The sequence below is a fragment of the Macrotis lagotis genome, chromosome X (assembly GCF_037893015.1).
Source record: "Macrotis lagotis isolate mMagLag1 chromosome X, bilby.v1.9.chrom.fasta, whole genome shotgun sequence".
Lineage (NCBI taxonomy): Eukaryota > Metazoa > Chordata > Mammalia > Peramelemorphia > Peramelidae > Macrotis > Macrotis lagotis.
In genome coordinates this window covers 427,688,221-427,710,231 of record NC_133666.1, presented here as the reverse complement: position 1 = coordinate 427,710,231, position 22,011 = coordinate 427,688,221, and the positions used below count along the sequence as shown (strand labels likewise).

The following is a 22,011-nucleotide window of genomic DNA, read 5'->3' as shown; positions in this document are numbered from 1 at the left end:
GAAGATATATAGATACATATATATATATATATATATATATATATATATATATGCCAAATGTTTTTTTCCCATTAGCAAATTTTTAGGAAGCATAATTAAGAAAAATAGTAACATACCTTTTTGATTGTTTCATAAATTTCTCCTTCCAAAGGGAAACTACCCAGGCTTCAAGTTACCAACGAGAATCATTTAATGATAAAACAAATAAGATATGACTCATAGTTTTAGGGGTTCTTAAGTCTTAGAACATGAGTCAAAAGCAAATTATGATCTTGAAAGTGACAGCAAATTGACACACTCCTTACATAAACCTGGGCAAACTATTCATGAGGAAATATTATAGTATTTGAAAAGAACCTAAAGACTAATTAATCCAATTACTTCATTTTATCACTTTGAAAAAATTAGCTTAAATGACTAGTCCTGAGTCAAAAATGAATCCCTACTATGTGTAAGACACCATGATAGCTAGTGATAGAAGCTGAACTGGATTCTAGGTTTCCTGATTTCCTGGTCAACAGTGAATAATAGAGTACTAAACTTGTAGCCAGAAGATCTTAGTTCAAATCCTAATTCAGACAATCCTGGGTAAATCTTAATAACTTAACCTGCCTCATTTTCCTTATCTGTCAAATGTGGATAAGACCAAGAGAGGTTAAGCACTTTCCCCAAATCAAACATTGGACTATAAACCCTAACATCCTAGATTGTACTGATAATGAAATGAAATATTTGCTAAGTGTTTTGCATTTCCTAAATTACCATATAAATGTTAGTTGTTATTGCCTCATTAAGTCTCTAGTTTTTATTCTAGGAAACAAATAGTGATATGTGGATAATGTCAAATACTAATAAGAAACTTGTTTAATTAAGATAACTTCCTTAAAATATATAGAGTGATTTAAGAGGTAGGAAATTCCTGATAAAAGTTAAAAGAAAACCCTTCTTTAAAACTTCTATTAAATCATTTTTATAAGACTAGGATGAAACCTCAGTGATCTGTTGAGAAGAATAAAATGCAACACACATGGAATAAATGGAGAAAGCATGGGACAGGAGAAAGATCACTGGCCGTAGAGTAAAAGACCTACATTTTTATTCCACTGTTTTATTCGGGGCAAGTTGCTTAACTTCCCCTTGGACAGGCTAATTGGCCTCTGTGGTTTCTTCTGGATATAGATCCAAGGTCTTAAAGAAAAAGCAGAGTAAATAGAAAACAATGATTTCTGAATACTATTAGTAGCCTATAGTATGAAGAGATACCTCTCCCTATTGCCTCTGTCTCTCCATCTCTGTTTTTTCTGTCTTTCTCTCTGTCTCTTTCACTCTCACTTTCTCTGTTCCTCTCTTCTCTTCTCTTCTCTTCTCTTCTCTTCTCTTCTCTTCTCTTCTCTTCTCTTCTCTTCTCTTCTCTTCTCTCTCTCTCTCTCTCTCTCTCTCTCTCTCTCTCTCTTTCTCTGACTCAGACTCAATCTCTTTCTATTTTTCCATCTCTATGTGTGTGTCTATGTGTGTATATTTATATAAAATGAATGGTCATTATATTCAAGTCCCCCATCCTCTGTTTCTCCTAGCCTCTCAATTCTGCTTTATATATCTCTCTCTTTTCAGTTTCACATGTAAGAACATTTAATAAATGCCTACTATAATAGTCATTCTGTCAAAATTTGGACTGGCTGTCTTATATAAGGCACCCAAGTAACTAAAATTTTGTACAAGGTCCCCCAAAAGTCACATTTAAGCACTAATACTTTGGGGAACATCCTGGAATGAGAGGAAGCTAGAGGAGTCAAAGCAAATCCTGGAAGATAGCATTTTCCATTTCATTGGCAACTTGAAAATTTCTCTATAGAAGAACGCAGATAGTGAGTAGCAACAAGAGCTATAAAAGTAACTGTAGAAAGAATATGTTTTCCAGGAGACTCACTCTAAGCAGCTGGAGTCTGTTTCTATCCCCTGGATCAACACTGGGCTTATTAACAGTATCCAGCAGGGAGTGACTGAATTAGGCCTTTTCAGAGAAACAACTGAAACAATGGCAAATTTATTTCATTCTCCATGACTCCAGTTTTATTGCCGCTAGCAATAAGTTGCAAGATTCATTATTGAATATATCAATTTTATTTCAAATTGTGCTTAATGTTTATTTGAATTTTTTAAACCATGATTTTCTAGATAGAGAATTTTATTTGCCTTCTGCTATATTGTGATATAGGAAGGGAAAAGAGGGACCTACAATAATTGCTTTTACTAGAACCAACTGTCTAGGAGACCACCAACAGGCTTGTAAATAAATAAATTTCCAAGGTATTCTCAAAACATTTTTGAATTTTATTTATAATCTATATTTTGAGGCTTTCTGTATTGTCAACGAAGTCAGTTGAAACCAAAACCTACAAGTAGGTCAATCATTCAGCCCAAGGAGTTTGTGGGTTTTCTCTCCCCTGCCCCCAGAGACAAGAAAGAGGTTGGAGAATGAGGAACTGTGAAAAGGAGTAACTGTGTTGAAAATGAAAGAGAAGTAGCAACATGTTGGAGTCAGCTGAGAGAAAAGATTGTTTTTTCTCTTATTATTAACAATCAACTTTTGAATTAGGAGCAAGATTTTTCCCATTTTCTATTTCTTTATTCAGAAATAAGCCCCTGTGGGTTATTCAAGCAGTCTTTAAAGTATAAGTCTGATAAGGAGAGGGAAAATTCAGATATGTTCAAAAGGCAGAGAAATTTTAGTTTAGGTGAATTGATAGATGCCAGCCCACTGTTATACTCAGACAGGTCTGGGAAAAAGTGGATTTTCCCTTTTGTCTAGATTACCCTAGGTGTGGTGTCATACGCTAGGTGTGGTATCAATCTCTTTGACCAAGATTGAGTGATTAGAATCATGTCCCCCAGACTGTCTTCAAAATAAGCTCCTTTCATTATAATATTCATTCTCTCATTACTTGTTAACCAATCAGATTTGATTGCCACCTGCAGGAAACCACAACTGCTCTTTCAGGGGCATAAAAACACTGAGTGAGTTCCATGTCCTTTGATATTTGAAAGTGCCACTGTCCCTTTTATTGATTATATGCAAGGATGATTAATAAAATGATTAATTATCCATAAACTGTATCTCTGGAACTTCTTATAAGTCACATAGGCATGCTTAGAGAAAATGAAACTCATTCATTTCCCCCTTCCACAGTAACAATGACTGGGCGTCATTACTATCTGCAACAGACTCTGAAAGAAGAACATACAAGATGAAAATGAACATGTGTAAAAGTAAAAAGAGTGAATATAGGCAGTGAATAAGAGAAGTACAAATTACCAGGAAAGTTCAAATTGATTTGCAATGATTACTTTAGAGCTAGAAGGAACCTTAGACATTGTCTAATACAACCTTCTCCTTTTATGGTTGAGGAAACAGGGCTTCATAGAAATTTAAGAAGTCAAGGTTACACAGTAACTAAGATTTGGAATTTGATTTCAGATATTGTCTCTAAGTTTGGTATTCTATCTGTTATGTTGTTGGGTATGTTTTATTAATATTCCTTCAAAAATGAGTAATCTCTTGGCCAAGGTTGTGGTGCACAACAAGAAATAGTATTCAGGTAATTAAAATAGAACTAAAAACATAAGAAATATGATTTAGGGTATGAAAATATAAGAAAATGATATTTATAATATTAAAACAATAAAATAGAAACACAGGTATAAAAAAATAGATCCATTCATTTAGTTCTTTAAAAATCAATGGATACAAGGGGAAATAAAATGGAATTTTTTTCCAATATTGTCATAATATTTGACTATATTTCACACTAAAAACTGAGGTAAAAAACTTTAGAATTACACAATAAAAGCTCAGAGTAGTAGTTATATTTTATGCCACTAAAAGAGATTATAGTTTATATTTATGAAGAAGAGCTCTGAACAAAGTGTTACATAGTTGACTTGATAGAGAAGAGTAAAGAAATGAAATTGAATAAGAGACAAAGAAACTGCTTTGGTTAGTGGATGGTGATCTGAGTTCTAATCTTGCTTCTGACACATGCTGATGGTATCAGGGCCAATCACTTTACCTGTCAGGATTCCCAAGCAACTCTAAGACTATAGGTTTTTGCGCAGGTACTACTGTAAAATGCTTTGGGTGGCTAGGTAGCACAATACTCAGAGCTCTGACTTGAGCCAAGAAGTACTGATTTCAAATATGACCTCAAACACTGTCTAGCTCTGTGTGACCCTGAGTCATAGCCTTCTATGACTCAGTTTCCTCATCTGAAAAAATAAGGTGGAGAAGGAAATGGTGAATCGTCCTAGAATCTTTGCAAAAATAGCTCTATAACAGATTTCAAAGAGTTAGAAGTAACTGAAAAGACTAAACAATAATAGCAACAAACTGATGTTTGGTGTCTTCATTGGAAGCTTGCTATAACAATGAAATCATAGATACAGTCAAATAAAGATCAAAATCCTTCTGTAGTTCTTTAGATCAGTTATTAGACATCAGAATAAAGCACACTATCAGACAGAGTATGAGGGGAACAAGTACAATTATAATAAATTTCATAAACTAGAATTATAAAGGCTGATATTTCTGTACACCAATTAAATTTAATTATATCAAAAAACAAAAAACAAAAACAAAACTTAATTTCAAGCATGTCAAGTACTCCCTAGGGACTTTCATGCTGTCTGCTATTCTAACCCCAGGGGACAAAACTTCATTTGTAATCACCTGAAGGGCAAATTACACTTCTACAGTGTGAAAAAATGATAACCTGTCAAACCTAAGTGTGACAGGCCACTCATTTAGCTGTTTTACATAGTCTGGACAATGTTTATTTTTCATCTACTTTGTGTTTTCTCCAATAAAAGTTCATTTTTCCAAGAAGGATAATTAGACTAATGTCTGATCCATTACTATACATTTCAATAAGGAGGTTATATATCATTTTGAGAGTCAAAGAAAAATATTTTTGGATTCAGGACAGCCAGGTATCACAATGGTTAGAATGCCAAACATGGGGTCAGGAACACTCATGTTTCTGAGTTTAAATCCGACTAGATATTTCCTAGCTGTGTGACCCTAGCAAATCACCTAACCCTATTTGCCTTAGTTTCCTCAATCTGTAAAATTAGCTGGAGAAGGAAATGACAAACCACTCCAATATCTTTGCAAAGAAAACCCTAAGACATGAAGAGTTAAACTTGACTGAAAAAAATGAAACAACAAATTATGAGATTCATTTGCCTCCTGTTCAACATATTTCAAAACTTTGCTATCAATAGGAAATTTTTTGTTTGTACTCTGCATAAAATATTTTTCATGAAAGAGGGGCTACCAGCTTTCATGATTTCAACAAGGAAATCCTCAGTGCATACATAAACCATCACCAAAATGATTTTATAGAAATTAGAAAATTGGCAAATAGATAAGTAGTTGTTATCTTTCAAGTTATCTGTTCTTGGTTAAAAGTACCAACTATGGTCATTTCCATTTCAGGCACCCAGGGGTATGGTAGAGTGCTGGATCTGATATCAGGAAGACACTGAATTCTCATCTGTCCTCAGACCCTTAACTGGTTGTGTGACCCTGGGCAAGTCACTCAACCTTAACCTGCTTTAGTTTCCTCATCTGTAAAATAAAAATTATAATGGTACTTACCTCCAAGGATAATTGTGAGGAGCAAATAAAATAATACTTGGAAAGCATCTGGAAAGAAAGCCATTTTAAAATGCTACATAAATGCTAGCTATTATTTCAAATTTTCTCTTCTTTGAGATAACTAAGAATCTGCTAAATCGCACCTTAAAAAACTAAGGTGATAGAGAAGCAGAAATGCATGTCAGAGAGTGTGAAGTCAGTAAAGTTATAGATTCAAATTCTGCCTCTAGCATTCACTAACTCCAGGATCCTGGAGAAATTATTTAGCATCTTGGAGTCCCAGTTTTATCATATGTAAAAATGAGAATCATACCTGTAGGATCCACCCTCCAGACTCATTTGATAGCTATACAGATAAATAAAGCATTTACTTAGTATAGGTTAGACACTGTGCTAAGCCTTGGGAATACAAAAATAAGTAAAAATAATTTCTAACCTCAAAGAATTCTAACTCTAATATGTTAAAAAGAAAACCCCAACAATATAGAAATGAGACCTTGGCAGTCGAGGGTGGAGGGAAGAGGATAGTCAGGTACTGAACTCTGAGGTACAGCATACTTTGGAACTGGGAACCTGAAAACCAGTTAAACCCTAGGTTGGTATGATTTAAATCAAAAGCTCTAAGGCATTTCCAAAACTAGAGTGCAATTTTCCAGTATGAAGTTGTAATGATGACCAAAATTGTGTAGATGTGGGTATATAGCTATATGTAAACACATATACACATATATAAACATATATACATATATAAATATATGTGTGTGCATATTGTGTGTGCATGTGTTTGCATATGTATGTCTGCATGTTCATGAAAGTGTATACATGCACATGTGTATTGCATTATATTTAAAAATATGTATACAAGTGTAAATTGGTATATATGGAAATGACTACATATAAAGCACTGCATTAGTTTCACCTGTTATTATTCTAAGTACATATACATATTCTGATGCAAGTTATATTGAAACAAACAAGGATCTGCAGTAAACCAAAAGCCATAAAATTAAAAGTTTCTATCACAGTAGTAGACCCAGGGTGAACTGCTGTGAGAGATGCCAAGAAATACAAAAAGGCCATGACCCCAAGGAGGTTAGAAGGTAGTTGAGCAACTAGGGAACAATTGTTTAGCAAAGCCCCTCTATCAAATATCTCTCTTTTTTATTAGATTTTTTTATGTCTCAGGGCTATGGAGTGCTGCTTTTCTAGGGAAAAATCTGTAAATAGTTAATTTTTCCTGATTGCCTTTCTCAATTTATTCAAACCAAAAGTGCTTTTTAGTAGGTCTATTTTTGTTTCAAGTAAACTGGTGGGTATCCCAGAGAAAATGTTTGGCTCATGTGGAAAACCTGGAGGTGGGATCAGTAACAAGTCACTTCATTTGCTCATTGCACAGGAACATATGGCCCTAAAAAAAGGAATCTGTGACCTAAAACCTCTATTACACTTGACAATGTTAAAGGCTATGGAATTGCCATAGAATTTACCATTAGGGAATGCCAAGGAAGGAAGCAGAGGCATTAAAACAGAAACTTCTGAATTTCACTTCACAGCAGAATAGTCACTACTTTTTTTTAATACCTGAGCTCTGATTCAGCTAGAAGAAAGCATTTATTTCCTGCATTATTTGACCCAGAGAATAGGAAGTTATTTCCTATGGGCTTTGGCTAAAAGCCATTCAAATATATATCAATCCAAAACCAAAAGTAGATAGATAAATTTGCAGATAAATTGAAGTGTTGGTTTCTCTAAGAAGACAGCTGTATTGTTTTATTCAGATCTGGAAGGGAGTTAAATTATTTGTGGAGACATCAAAAATCAAAGTCCTCAGACTAGGTTTTGGTGAAAATTAGACCTCCATGGTGGAGAAACAGCTAGAGATGGGAAGATCAGTGTGGCCAGTCAGAAGGCAAGCTCTAGAGCTGACCCTAACATTCAGGGAATTATTGCCTAGTTGCCTCTAAATGCAAATTATATTTTTTAATCAGGTACTATTTTAAAGACCACACCTGAGCAATAGTTCTCCATAATTTTATGTACTTTGACTTCATGCTATAAATATTACATAAAAGCCTCAATTTTTTCTTAAAAAACGTTTTAATAGAGATGAAGTGACTTACCCAAAGTTACATGTGGAGTTTGTGAAAGAGCCAATACTTGAACCCTGATCAACTGACTCATAATGAAATGGATAGTTTTGAGGATCAATTAAAGAAACTAGGGGTAAGTTTAGATGAGAGAAAAGTCTGAGGAAAAGCAAAATAGTTGTTTTCAATTTTTGAAGGGCTGCTACAAAAATGAAGAATTACATTTGTTATCTTGACTAATAAAGTCTGATTTAGAAGTAGTTGTAAAGGTTTGAATTTTAGTTCAATTTAAGGGAAAAATAGCTAATAATGTGCTCAGAGGTGGCATGGAACACTGAAAGAAGCATTAACTTGAAGTTATAGAAACTTAATTCAAATTGATGCTTTTCCATTTACTCCTTAAGTGACCTTAGTCAAGTCATTTCACCTCTGGGAGCCTCAGTTTCCTCAGTCTGTAAAATGGATTTGATTCTGATGACCTAATTCTTCATCTCTAATCCTGTGAAAAGTAGAATGTGTTTCTGCGAGAGAAAATGAATTTCTCCATGCTAAAGTTCTTCAAGGGAAGATGCTGTAGATGAAATTCTCGCTCAGATTAAAAGCAATGGTCTCCTAATTCTATGATTCTTTGATTTGCTTTTACCAAACAATACAATTTCCATAAGCATAATCATTGTATAAATATGAGGTCACATGGAACACATAGATTGTCAAATGGATCTTGAAAGATTGAAGAAGGGGAAAAAATCAGAATTCAAGTAGCAAGAGTCCCACTAACAAAGCTTTGAGGTTATCAGTGATCTTACAGCAAGTAGGAAATCATGAAACATGGGAACTGTGAAGAAAAATAGTAGAAAGTAAATGGGCATATTGGAAACAGTTCCTATTAGCTAAAAAGAACCAACTGTTAAATATTCAGTGTAAACATTTTCATCTCTGAAATAAGCAAATTTACAAATTAGGTCTTCAATTATTATTATTTTGTTTGTTTTTTTGAATTAATGAAGTGATAATTTATTGCTAATGAAGATTAAAATTAAAGGCATGTGATGGTTACATTTTTTTCTTTGTTAATACAGGGAAATGGCATAGTTAATAGGAGTAGTACAACTTCCTTCAATACTGTTTTACCCATTCTATATGACAATAGAATTTCTGTATAATAATGGTAGGAAGTGGAAGTTAGTGAGAGCCCAAAGAAGTGATAGAAAAGACTCAGAAGAGTCTTCCCTATATGGACAGGTGTGTATAGAAAGTATAACATTGAACATGAAGCTGGAACCATTAATATAAAGGTCAAATAGTGTTAGAAGAGAGTCAAAATAGGGATATAGTCAAAAGAATTACTTTGGTGTAATGGATCATGAATTTAGAGCCAAAAGGAATCTTGTAATTCATCTAATCCAAATTCCTCATTTTAGAGATGAAGCAACTAAGTCCCAGAAAGTTTAAGAAACTTGACCTAGGTCAGCAAGGCAGTGAGTGGCAAGGTCATGATTCAAATTTAGGTCCTTTGAAGCCAAAGTCAAAGTTTTTCTTTTTACTTTTTCTTTTCCTCCCATTCTGCCATGTTTCTAACTGTCCTTGGAGATTTATAGAAAGATACCTCTGGAGTAGAAAAAAAAATCTGAAAAAATGATACTTTTTCTTCATGGGTCCCCAAAGGGCCCAATTGATATAAGGAATATTTTGCAATCCAAAAGACAAATGTCAAACTGTTAAGTAACACCAATCAATCAATAACCACTAAGTGATACGCTGGGATTCAAAAGGTTAGTATAATTATCTAAGTACCTAATTATTTCAAAAGAATAACAACCATTAGGGTGATTGAAACCCTATATTTTTTCATAAATAGAATAGATATACCAAGTTAGGCAAAATTTGAGGCATTGATTTATCAGTATATATAATTATTCCTTTCCCTTAGCTCTTTTAGCTATATATAGTATTCATGGTTTTATGCTCAAAAATATCTAAAATAATCAGAAGTAATGGATGCTATATCTGAGTTGCTAGAGTAACTAATTTAAAAACCTAATCAGAATCCAGATCACTAAATTCTTCAAACACCTTCAAAGAATCTCAATGAAATTTGTTAAATGTCCATTTAAATGCTTTGTCACTGCAATTTGTTTTTTTTTATTAAAGGAAAGCAATTTGGCATTTAAAAAAATCTTGATTTGGCTTCAGTGAAATTCAGTAAATGAAAATTGATAATGCATATGTGCAAAAATAGTAAATTAATATGCAACTAAGTCAAGCAGCATAAATTATGCCTAATTATTTCTAATTTCCCTGCTTTTATTGCTCATTTAATATGAAACATCAGGCTTATATATCCTCTATATCTTTTCTCTATTGCTTTTATTAACTCCAAGTGAGAAAAATAAAAGATAAAAGGGACCAGACTGCAATCAAGAAGGTGGTGGAACATTTACCCTGAACATTAAGGCAGACAGGTGTTGCTGTTGCCACGGTTGCCAAAATTATGGGTTTTAATATGATTGCTGATCAGTAAGAGCATGACTATCTTTGTACCTATACAATCTCAAATAGGATAGGAGAGGGAGAGGGAGAGAAGAGAGAGGAGAGAGGAGAGAGGAGAGAGGAGAGAGAGAGAGAGAGAGAGAGAGAGAGAGAGAGAGAGAGAGAGAGAGAGAGAGAGAGAGAGAGAGAGAGAGAGAGAGAAGAGAGAGAGAAGAGAAGAGAAGAGAAGAGAAGAGAAGAGAAGAGAAGAGAAGAGAAGAGAAGAGAAGAGAAGAGAAGAGAAGAGAAGAGAAGAGGAGAATAGATACCATAATGCCACTAGTATTTTTTATGAATCTATCTTCAGCTCAACTATATTGCAATTCATTGTTCTATGACATATACTGTTTGATTTAATAATATCCAAAATCCAATTAAAAACTAAAAGTTGCAAACAATTTTTATCTACAAAATTTTGAAAATCTATATAGTTTTGAATGTGCTGATCTTTTTTATGAAATTCTTCAATTTTCATAGAGATGATAGTTTATTATGATCCAGTCACACTAATATGGACACCATTCTAGTGTATCCTTATATTCAGACAACCCACTTATTTCTTCATAGTTCTCCACCTATAAAAATCCTGAATTAAGTGTAAGCTTATGCTAGATAATAATGAAGATCTCTTCTAAACTTAATGCTGTATTATACTAAATCTGACAGATCTCTATTTTCTTAGTGGTCAATCAAATTTTTTTAAAAAATCATTTAGAATCTTGAATTTACATAACAATTAAGCTATTTTTATTATATACAACTATATATAAATATTTATATATAATTTTTATATAAATATTTTGCCAAAATGATTCCATATAATTCATCTAATTCTTTTCTCATTAACCAACCTTTCCCTCAACCAAAACCAGAGGAATAAGTTTATATCACTGTGAAGTCAACTTCTGGTGATAGTATACTCAAATCTGTAGAACGGCTTGTGCCATTAGTTGTACAGCAGGTGTAGCCTATTAAGTGACCTCCTAAGGCAAGATGCTATGGCCAAACAAAAACCAAATAAGTACTGTAGGAAATGACAACCACAAAGTTTGCAGTGGGTCTATTATTGCTCAAGGGGAAAGTACAATGTTTGCTTAGAGGGACACTATTCTCAATTGAAAATAAAATATGAAAATAAATTCCTCTAAATTCCACACTAGAACCATGGGAAAAAAATGAAACATTAGCATGCTCTACAAGATATTTTTGAAGTACAATCCATGACTTGTTTGTCAAACTCAAGTTTGACAGCCATTGAACTACTGACTCATCAACTTGCTAATTCAAACTTCTTTTTCAACTTCCGATTATGTATTTTAAGGAAAATTATATTAAATTTGTTAACTAATCAATGTAGACAGCTGCAATGAAACCAAGCTTTCATTCAAACCTTTTTGGTTGTTTTTTATTTGTTTTAAATGCTTTCTTAAAACACTCCTAAAGAAGAGAAAATGGGTCTTTGGAATGCAAATTCTGCAATGGGATAATAGGAAGAAATGACAGCCAATTTAAACCTGATGATATATTGACCAAGGCTAAGAAAAACTTAGCTCTTTTTCTTATAAGATAGGATTCAAGAGAAGTTAGGAAGAATTACTTTAAAAAAACTTAATCAACAGGTTCCTACTATATCTTAGACATTGTGCTAATGACAAAAAAAAAATTATTTTCTCATATTTAGTTTTCCTATTCAAGCAAGATAAACAATTAACATTTATATCCCCATCTATTTTTAGATTCATATTTATATTTGTAGATACATAGATATAGATATAAAGACCAAACACTATTCCCCAATGAATAAAGGGTCAAAGGATATGAATGAACAGTTTTCACGAGAATTTCAAAAAAATTAGTACATGAAAGAAGACTCAAAATCAATAATAATAAGAAAAATGTATATCAAAACAGCCCTCAGGTTTCAAATCACTTGTTCGAGGGTTTTGGGAAAATAGGCTCACCAGTGTTTTATTAGTGCATCTGTGAATTAAAACAAATGTTTGGGAAAAACTTTGGAATTATTAAAATTAAATGACTAAGATATCCATATCCTTTGACCAGAGATTACACTACTTATACTCCCCAAAATATCATAGATTTGGAGAAAACTCCCACAAAACATTTTTATGAACCTTTTTTTTTAAATAGCAAATTATCAGAAGCAAAGTAGATATCTATCAATTGGGGAAATGGATAAATAAATTGTGATACATGAATGTGATGGAATATTACTGTGCCATAAAAGAACTTATAATGAGCTTAGAGTCTAATGAGAAAAAAGTAAACATAAAATGTTATATAAATATAAAATTAAATTTTTCTGCTATATATTATATGTTTACATTTAAATACTAATGGTTAGATAATACAAGGTAATTTGGGAGAGTGGGCACTAACTGTTGGGGGTTAAAGAAAGGCTTCCTTCAGAATAGAAGTAAAGAGGGAGTGCATTCCAGGCATGGGGGGGGGGGGGCTTGTGGATAATCAGTGCAAATGCATGGAAAGGGAGAAGTACTGAAGGCAAAGGAAAAGAAGTTATATGATACTTTAATATGTGTCAAGTAATGTGAATTATTCACATGTAAATATTATCAAACTTGATCCTCACAACAACCCTAAAAAAGTAGGAGTTTATTTATATTCCCAATTTAGAGTTGAAGAAGCTGAGACAAGAAGTTAAGTAACTTGCTTAGGGTTAGGATAGGTGAAGCCAAATTTGAACTCAGATCTTCCTAATGATAAACCCAGATATCCTCTGTGCCACCAATCTCATGGGGAGAGAGAAAATTGCATGTTTTATGTAATGAACAGAGAGAGATTCAGTTTCATTATATCCCACAGTATATGAAGGAAAGTTTGGGGTTGAGTTGTATAGGGTTATAAAAGCTAAATAAGATTATCTTTTAAACCAAGTAAATAGGAAGCCATTGGAATTGGTTGAGTAGAGGAGTCATAGAGTCAGATTTACTTTTAAGGAAAATTACCTTGGCAACAGTGTGTAGGTAGACTGGAGTATTATGAAGATAAATTATGAGACTATTTAATCAATCTAGGAAAAAAGCAATGAGGACTTTGATAAATTTGCTTTGAGAGGAGAACAGATGCAAAAGATGTGAAGGTGGAAATGGCAAGATTATATACTGATTGAATATGTGGGATAAGAGCATAAGGAGTGGTGCTGAGATTAAGAACTTGGGACCCTGAAAAGATAAGCAGAATTTATTTCAACAGAAATAAAGAAGATTGGGAGGGAAAAGAAGAGTTTACGGGCAAAGACAATAAATTCCATTTTAGACATCTTGAGCTTAAGATGTTTCTAGGACACACAGTTTAAAATATTTAATAAGCAATTGGTAATGAGACTAAAGATCAAGGGATAGAATGAGACTGGAGATAGGGGTCTGAGAATCATCTAACTAGAGCTGATAGTTGTATCCATAGGAGGTGATGAAGTTATCAAGAGAGAATATAAAGAATGGGAAGAGAGGAGGCCCACTAGAGAACTGATGAGTCAATAAAGGAGAGCAATGATTAATGAGAAAGGCATTCGATTTGATTTATTTTCATTAAAGTTTTCTCTACTATATTAACCCTACTTTAGTAAAAGTTCAGCTGTATAGCTGGGGGTACATGATGCAATAGAGCCCCCCAAAAAATTTTAGGAAACAGCAGATTTAGGACCGGGACCTTGGGTTGAATTCTGACTCTGAAGCAACCTGGAACAAGTCATTTCCCATCTTTGGGAAGTTTCTCAAGTTTCACATATTGGGTTGGATAATTTATGAGATCCTTTTATACCTTTAATGTTATGATACTTATGTGGGTCACCCTTAGGAGTCAAGCCATGAATCCATGAACAAGGTATCACTATCCTCTAGTGGCAATATACTATTATTTCAGAAAAAGTACCTAAAAAAGAAAAAAAAATGATAGCCTAGCAAATCAAGTGTGTAAAAATGCAAGCTTAAGCTTTGCTTGAGGTTACAAAAAAATAAAAAAAATATGGGGGTGATGATCAAACTTAATGGACTTGCTTATTCCACCAATGTAATAATCAGGTACAATTTTAGAGCACCTATGATGGAAAATACCATCTGTATCCAGAGAAAGAATTGTGGATTTTAAACAAAGACCAAAGTCTCTTACCTTTAATTTTTTAAAAAAGTGTCTTATGTAGTACATAATTTAGATATCTCTAATATTTTATTTTCTCCTTAAGGATATTATCTCTCTCTCAACACATTCAACTTCAATCAGTGTATAGCATGGAAACAATGTAAAGATGTAAAGTCTGATTAGACTGCCTTCTGTGGAGGGATGGGGAAAGGGAAGGGAGGGTGGGGGGGAAATTGTAAAATTCAAAACCTTACAAAAAATGATAGGTTGAAATTACTATTGCATATAATTGGAAAACAGATAAAATATTATTATAAAAATCAAAAATAGTTGATCTGGATAATTAAGGCATGAAAGTTCATTTTTTATGATATTCATTCAAGTCAATTTCTATCTTTTTAGTCTAATTACATGTCACCTTGTTGCATGTTCTCTATGGTCCCACCACACTTCTCTACTTCCTTTTCTGCATACATAGTACTCCATCTCTCATCCTTACAACTCTGTGCCAGCCATCCCCCAAGTCTTGAATACTGCCTCTCATTACATCCACCTCTGGTAGACCATTGATCCTTCAAGTTTCCTACCAAGCACCACTGGTATGCTTAACTTTAGTAGTCAGCTAAAGGGACAATGCAAAGAGGCACCCATAAGAACAAAAGTAATAGCATATTAGTCTTATAAACCTGGGTTATACTGGCACCACAACTACACCCATCATAAGTGGGAAGAGTGGACATAGACAGAATTACACTAATGGAGAGGCACACAAACAAGAGCTAGGTAACTCACACTACCAGCACTTCATTGCTTAAAATCTCTCTCCCTTCTTGTCGTACCCTCTTGCTGTTCCTCTTAGGTGAAGTATTTCTTCTGTAATGAACTGGACCCTTTGGGTTTATTCCCCTCACAGCTCAGCTCTCAAAAGGCAAGGCTGGCTCTAATTGGTGCACAGATTTCATATTTCCCTGAGTACTGCTTCAATCTACATTTTAGAAAGTGTTCCTCACTTTTTAAGAGGTTAATAGAGGGGCATTTGGTCATTCAATGCCTAGCATCCTTATAATTCTATTCAGCTTGAATGATGAAATTTTTCATATCTTATAAATAAATAATAGTTGACAGTTTCCCATTTTAACCATCTTAGTTAAAGAACAACATAAACAAGTAATACATTTAAACACTTTTATTTGTTTAAGTTTATTAAGACCTTAATACCTTGATTTTGTTATCTATCTTAGATTCTATAATTTCATCAGTCTGATGAAATTATCATGGTCCGATGGGGGAATTCAACTGATGAGGAATCTCTTGATCAAATGCTCTTCATCTTCCACTAAAATCCACCCCTCGATAAATAATTGCTTTCCTTAGCAAATGAGCTTGGTTGCTTTGGGTACATTTGCACATATCATCTCAGTAACTTGGGGATGTTCATACATTATCTTTTCCCTATGCATTCTCCTATTATATTGCACTGAATAGTCTTAGTAAAGTGAATGTGGTGCTGTTCTTGGGTAATTCAAAAAATTAAAAAGTCTTCAGTGAAGGCCCTGCTCTGCTTTTCCCCTTATATTTTTTAGTTCATCAGATGGACTACAAGCAAAAAAATCGTGTAACTCTCAAATGTATGTTGATATGCAAGGTAGGATAAATTTGATGAAAATTTGTATATAGATATAAATATGTGTGTATCATATATGTATGTCTACATACATAATTTTAGGGATATTTATACATATATGCATAGATACACATACACACATATACATATATATATATATATACAATATAAATTGATATCACATATAGCTCCAGTGTTTAAAATATTGCTTGTCAAATAGTAGACATTGAAAAAATGTTTATGGATTGATATGCATGTGTATATCCACACAGAGTTGTTGTTCAGTTGTTTCAGTCATGTCCAACTGTTTATGACCCATTTGGAATTCCCTTGGCAAAGACATGGAAGTGGTTTGTCATTTCCTTCTCCACCTCATTTTGCAGATGAGAAAACAGAGGTAAACTAGGTTTAATGACTTGCCTAGAGTCAAACAGCTAGCAAGTATCTGAAGCTGTATTTGAACTGAGGTCTTCCTAATGCTATGGCTAGTACTCTATCCACTGTGCTGCTGAGCCTGCCCATATACATATACACATACACATACACACACCTCTTTATAAATACTACATATATTCCTATCTAATATAAGTTTTATGTATGTATATACACAGAGAGAAACATACATACATACACAAATGTCCAGGATTATAATTCCACTGATGTAGAAAACTCCTTGTAAAGAAATAGATTGAAAACAGATTGGCAGCTAATATTCTTAGAGAATTCCCTAGGACACTGAGAAATTAAATGATTTGTCAATAAGCAATATGCCAGAACCAGGATTTGAACCCAAATCTTTCTGCCTCTCAGGCCTCTCATATTTGTGGTGACCTATTATTTATGAGACTGAAGTGAAACACTTTAGATGGTCAACTTTCCAAGGAATTTTTAATCTTAGGTTTGAGGTTGTTTTGGGGGGTGTCTGGGGTTGGTAGGGTTGAACCTTGTTACTTTTCTCTAGAAAGACATTACACTATTTACTAAATTCAATGCCACTACTCCCATATATCAAACTCAATGATTACCTATAGATATATATATATATATAAATATATATAAATACATATATCTATAAACATGAAAGTATATATATATGTATAGTATATGCATGTATTTGTATATAAGAAATATATATATATATATAATAGAGATAATAGTTCTTTTGTTTGAGAAGATGAGAACAACTGACCTAATAGCATCTATTATTTCAGCTTCCTTTCAACCCTTTAGTGTATTTTTTCTAAGCTAAATATTCCTGCTATTTTAACCTTTGCACAAAGGTATAATTTCTAACCCTTTGATTGTCTGTCACTCAGATTCATTTTTAGCTTTTCCACATATTCTTAAGCTATAGAGCTTAGATTTTTATCACCATTTCAATGAATTGCACCATTGTATAAAGCACAAACTCTATGTTATTGGATTTAATCCTCAAGAATCTTAAGAAAGTTTTTCTTTTGCCAAGAATCTTATTTAGCTAATTTTGAGTCAGGGTTAAATATATTTATAACTAGTATATTTTAGTTTTTGATTGTCTTGAATTTTATATGCATATTTGTCATTCAGGCTTTAAGTAACCCATGAATGATTTTTTCAGTATTTTTTGCTTGCTTCTGACATTTAGAATTCCTAAATGACTGGCATCCTGGAATACCATCACTGTGCTTATCTTTTCATATCCCCTATGATTCTTTTATACCCTTCAGCCAAGATTGAAGGAGACACTCACCCTAGAACCAGTCTGTCCAAAGATTTGGAAAACTGGTTCCAAGCTAAAGATTTCAATAAATCACTTAATAAATACTATAACAATGTTGTCTATTTTTCAATAAACACATCCACATTTTATAAAGTAGAAATACATATTGATTTATCTCTAGTAATTTTCATTTGTGAACATTTAAAAATTTTAAAATATCCTATACCAAAGTTAAAAAAGTAATTTCATTTAAAATCACAATTTTCATTCCTATCTCCCTTTCATCACATAATTTTTCATGAAGAATAGCAGTAAAGTCTGAGATACATTTTGTTCTTTTAGTAAACTTGCTCTTGTTTTAGCTCCTTCTATTACACTAATTAAACTCCTGAAGAATGAAATGCATTCTAAGAAACAAGTAAAATGAGGAAGTTTAACAAATTTCAGTAATGAGTGAAATGTTTTAAAAGATGCACTTGGAAGATTAACTGATAAGTTATGCTTTTTTAAAAATATGATCATATGTATATTTGGAAAAATACAACCTAATATCTGCAAGCAAAAATAAAGTTCACTGATCAAATAGCTTTCTTACAGTAGTTTCTGTTCTTAAGAGCAGGATAAAAACAGTGTTCAAACCCAGCTGGTGAATAAAAGAGAAATCAGGGTATTACCATTTTCTCCTCTTCCTTAAATTTTGCCAATCCTTTGGTCTCAGAGATGTGTCTAACTTATCAATATTCCATATAAGGACATAAGTGAAGCTTTTTTTTTGTTTTTTTGAATGTGAGTAAACCTTTGCTAAATGACCTTAGCAGTCAGAATGCCAGCATACTCATATGTCACCCAGGGACATTTCTAAACCTAGAATGATGTTCATCAAAATACAATAAAAGAATGATTATCTTCATTTTCTATGTCTGAAAACATCAAAATAATGTTTGTAAAATCTCATAAATCCATAATTCCCCCTCTCAAAATATATAAATTGGGAAGATCGAAAGTCATACAGATGAAAACTGTTAATATTGTAATTGAATAATCTTTTTCCCTTCCCTATAATTTATAGAGTAGATTTTTAAGTTATTAGATTTATGTGGCTATCATTAGACTTTAATGGGATATTGGATTTTAACTCCACAATTGACTACACTAATCTGATGAATCATAGAAAACCTTGAATTGTGTATGTGTTTGCCAGAGGATTTTGAAAATTTATTTCCACAAAACCTTTTTGTAAAGGGAAAAACCCCACAAGTACAGCACCTAACAGAGACTGAATTTCCCCACCAAGAGGCAGAATGTTGTACTGTTCTTTCTCTACCATATAAAGAGTTTTCTGTCTTTGGGGGGCGCTCTAGATCGACTTGCCTAAGTAAACCATCCAGCCCTTTCCCGATTTTCGGGTTTCCCTAAAAAGTAGACAGGGTGTCCATTTCCCTGCCTTCCCACCCGTCTTCTCTCATTCTTCTTACCTGATGATCACAAACATGACCAATGAGTTGCCCACCAAGCCCACCACAAACACCACGGAGTAGACGGCTGTGATGATGATAGGGATGGCTGGAGAGATGTGCGTGTGGTTCATCTGCTGGTCCTCATAGCTGTCACTCTCGTTGCTATCCTGGTCGGTCCATCCTGGAAACCAGTTGCTGCCATTGGGCAGCAAGCAGGAGCCTGGGGGGCAGGTCGGGCCCAGATCCCCGCGGAAAATCTGCACCGGAGACTCCATGTACAGGGTGGCTGGAGCAGAATGAAGGGGACCAGGAGGCCGAAAGCCAGAAGCTACAAAGCCTAAGGGAGGGGGAGAAAAGAAAGAGTGTCTTTGGGTGCCGGGGAAAACGCGAAGCAAACTTTTTCCTTGCGCAAATCTCAAGTTTCATGAAGCATGAAGGAAGATAGCAACATAGACTGGGGCCCGCAAAAATCCTCAAAGATCTAGTCCAAACTCTTTATTTCACAGATGCACAGATGACTCAATTGAAGCCCAAAAAGGGCAAACGGTTGCTCAAGGGCGCACGAGTGTTGTAAGTTGCAGAGCTTGGATGAAAACTCTGACTCCAAATCCCCAACTCTCTTGTGTACACTACAGGGCTATCTTGGAAAGGAGTCTTTTTTACACTGATCCGGGTCCACACGCTCCACCCTCTTTTCTCCCCAGGGTAAAACATCAGCTCGCCACCCCCATCCCCACCCCCCGAAAGTGTCTAGACGGAGCTTTACGATCCTAATGAGGAAGGTGAGAGTGTTAGATCTGGTACCCAAACCTTTGTAAAAACACACAACAGAGAGAGAGAGAGAGAGAGAGAGAGAGAGAGAGAGAGAGAGAGAGAGAGAGAGAGAGAGAGAGAGAGAGAGAGAGAGTTGTCGTCTCTTTATCCTTGCAGACTGTGGGTTAATTGGGTGGTACACTAGGAAGCTACAGGGGAGTGGACCCTTCTTGCCCCGTTACCTTGCGGTAACCAGCGCTCCCTGACCCTGAATTCTTCCTCCACCGGCTGGAAGCCCGGAAAGAGGGCTGGGGAAGGATGAACTTGGCATCCCCAAGGACAACGAAGTGTGAAAACACTCGCCATCCCCAAGAAACTCACCTCCGTCCCCAGTCCAGCGAGTGCCTCTTCCAGGTCCGGACGAGCCCTCCAGGTCCCCGGGGACTCGCTGGCCGGACGGGCTCAGCGCTGGCTACGCCGGCACATCTGCGCCACGAGGGGCACCGCGAGGGGAACAAAGCTGTGGAATTAGGTGGTTATTGCGAGTTGGCAGCTGCAGCTGCAGCAGCCGCTGCCGGCTCCTCTCCCCTGTCGTTTGCCTGGCTCTGACTCCTGTTGACGCCGCCAGCCCTGTGCCAGCCTCTCCAGCCGGCAGCGCTCTGGACTAATAATGGGCACACACTCTCCTTTAGCTCCTCGCCGCCGCAGCTCGCAGGCTGTCAGGCTCACATGACTCCTAACTCAACTCCAAGGCAGAGAGACAGTGAAAAGGTAGACAAGGGAGAAAGGGAGACCCTGCTGCAAACTGGACACGTTTGTACACACTTGGCAAAGTTCCTACTCCCCATCATCAAGTCTTCAAGACAAAGCTGGTGAAGAGTCCCTGATGACGCTACTGGTACAGCAACATGACCTTACTAGCTCAGTCCAAATATGCCCCTTGAATTTATAAAAATCAAGCCAAAGGACACCCTTTGAAAATGAATTTGCTTCAACATGGCTTCCCCCCATTTTGTTCTCAAAATCCAGAATCTGGGAATTGCAGGGTCTGTTTACCTTAATTTGGAAATAACTATAAAACAGATTTTTCAGTATTTATACATGCAAGAATATTGTTACTGGGAGAAAATTGGAGAGATATTGTTTATGGCATATCTTGAACTGCAAAGTGGGAAGAGTCTCAGATATGGACTGAGAGGCTCTGGTTGCTATTTACTGCCTAGCAACACTGCACCTGTCTAGGCCTCATTTTGTTCTTCTGTAAAATGTAGGTATGCGACTGAATGATCTCGAGGTCCCTTCAAACTCTAAATCTAAGTGGAACAGCTTGTAGGAAATAATTTCTTGGGGCCAGAAGAAAAGTTAGAGCTAGTTTACCTCAGCCTAAGTTACCTGAGGAAGAGATAGATGAAAAAACACTCAGCTGTAATAAGAACAGATTACAAATTCTAATTTTGACTTAAATAGAAAATTTATATTTATTCAATTCCTTTCAATTCCCTCATCCTGAACTGTAACAATAGCTTTGTTCATTTCACATACACCCATCCTTTTCATTACTAGTATTGTGACACTTGACTAAGTGACTGTGACTTCTAGATGTACAAATAAAAATGATCAAGTTTGTTTTAGTTACATATACACACATATATGTAAGTCTATATATGGCTCAAAGGTATGTGAAGGATTTTTAAACAACCTGTATATAAATATTAAATATACCAATATGCACATATATAATATACATATGCATACACAAAATGTGCAAGAATAGATGCAAATGTATAAATATTTGTCTATCTACACTCTTTGCCAAATGAGTGGTAAGAATAAAATGAAACCTTTAATGGGAGGAGCATTTAAAAAGCCTTCAGGTGGATCTTGTTGCTAGGGGAAACTAGAGTGTCTCTCTGTACACATTCAGGCCAGATGCTTCTGTGGAGTCTGGCTCTCAAACATAAGATTTAATCACAGAATTGGTTAAAGGTTATGAAGACAAATAACCTTTCAAAACATCATGTGCTGCATAGTGATTTAGATCATGTATATATAATATATATGATATATGTGTATTTGTGTGTAACATAGACAAC

At 34.8% G+C, this 22,011-nt stretch overlaps 1 protein-coding gene across 1 annotated transcript in view; it reads right to left on the bottom strand.

Annotated features, from left to right (window-relative positions):
• Positions 1–20,366, bottom strand: part of OPRK1 (opioid receptor kappa 1) — a 32,331-nt gene extending 11,965 nt beyond the window's left edge. The window contains exons 1-2 of the mRNA XM_074203057.1: positions 20,300–20,366; positions 19,184–19,502 (exon numbers count right to left, since the gene is read on the bottom strand). Of these exons, the coding sequence (XP_074059158.1) occupies positions 19,184–19,440 (257 nt within the window). The 5' untranslated portion in view covers positions 19,441–19,502; positions 20,300–20,366. The remainder of the gene's footprint in view (positions 1–19,183; positions 19,503–20,299) is intronic.
• Positions 20,367–22,011: the final 1,645 nt, after the last annotated feature.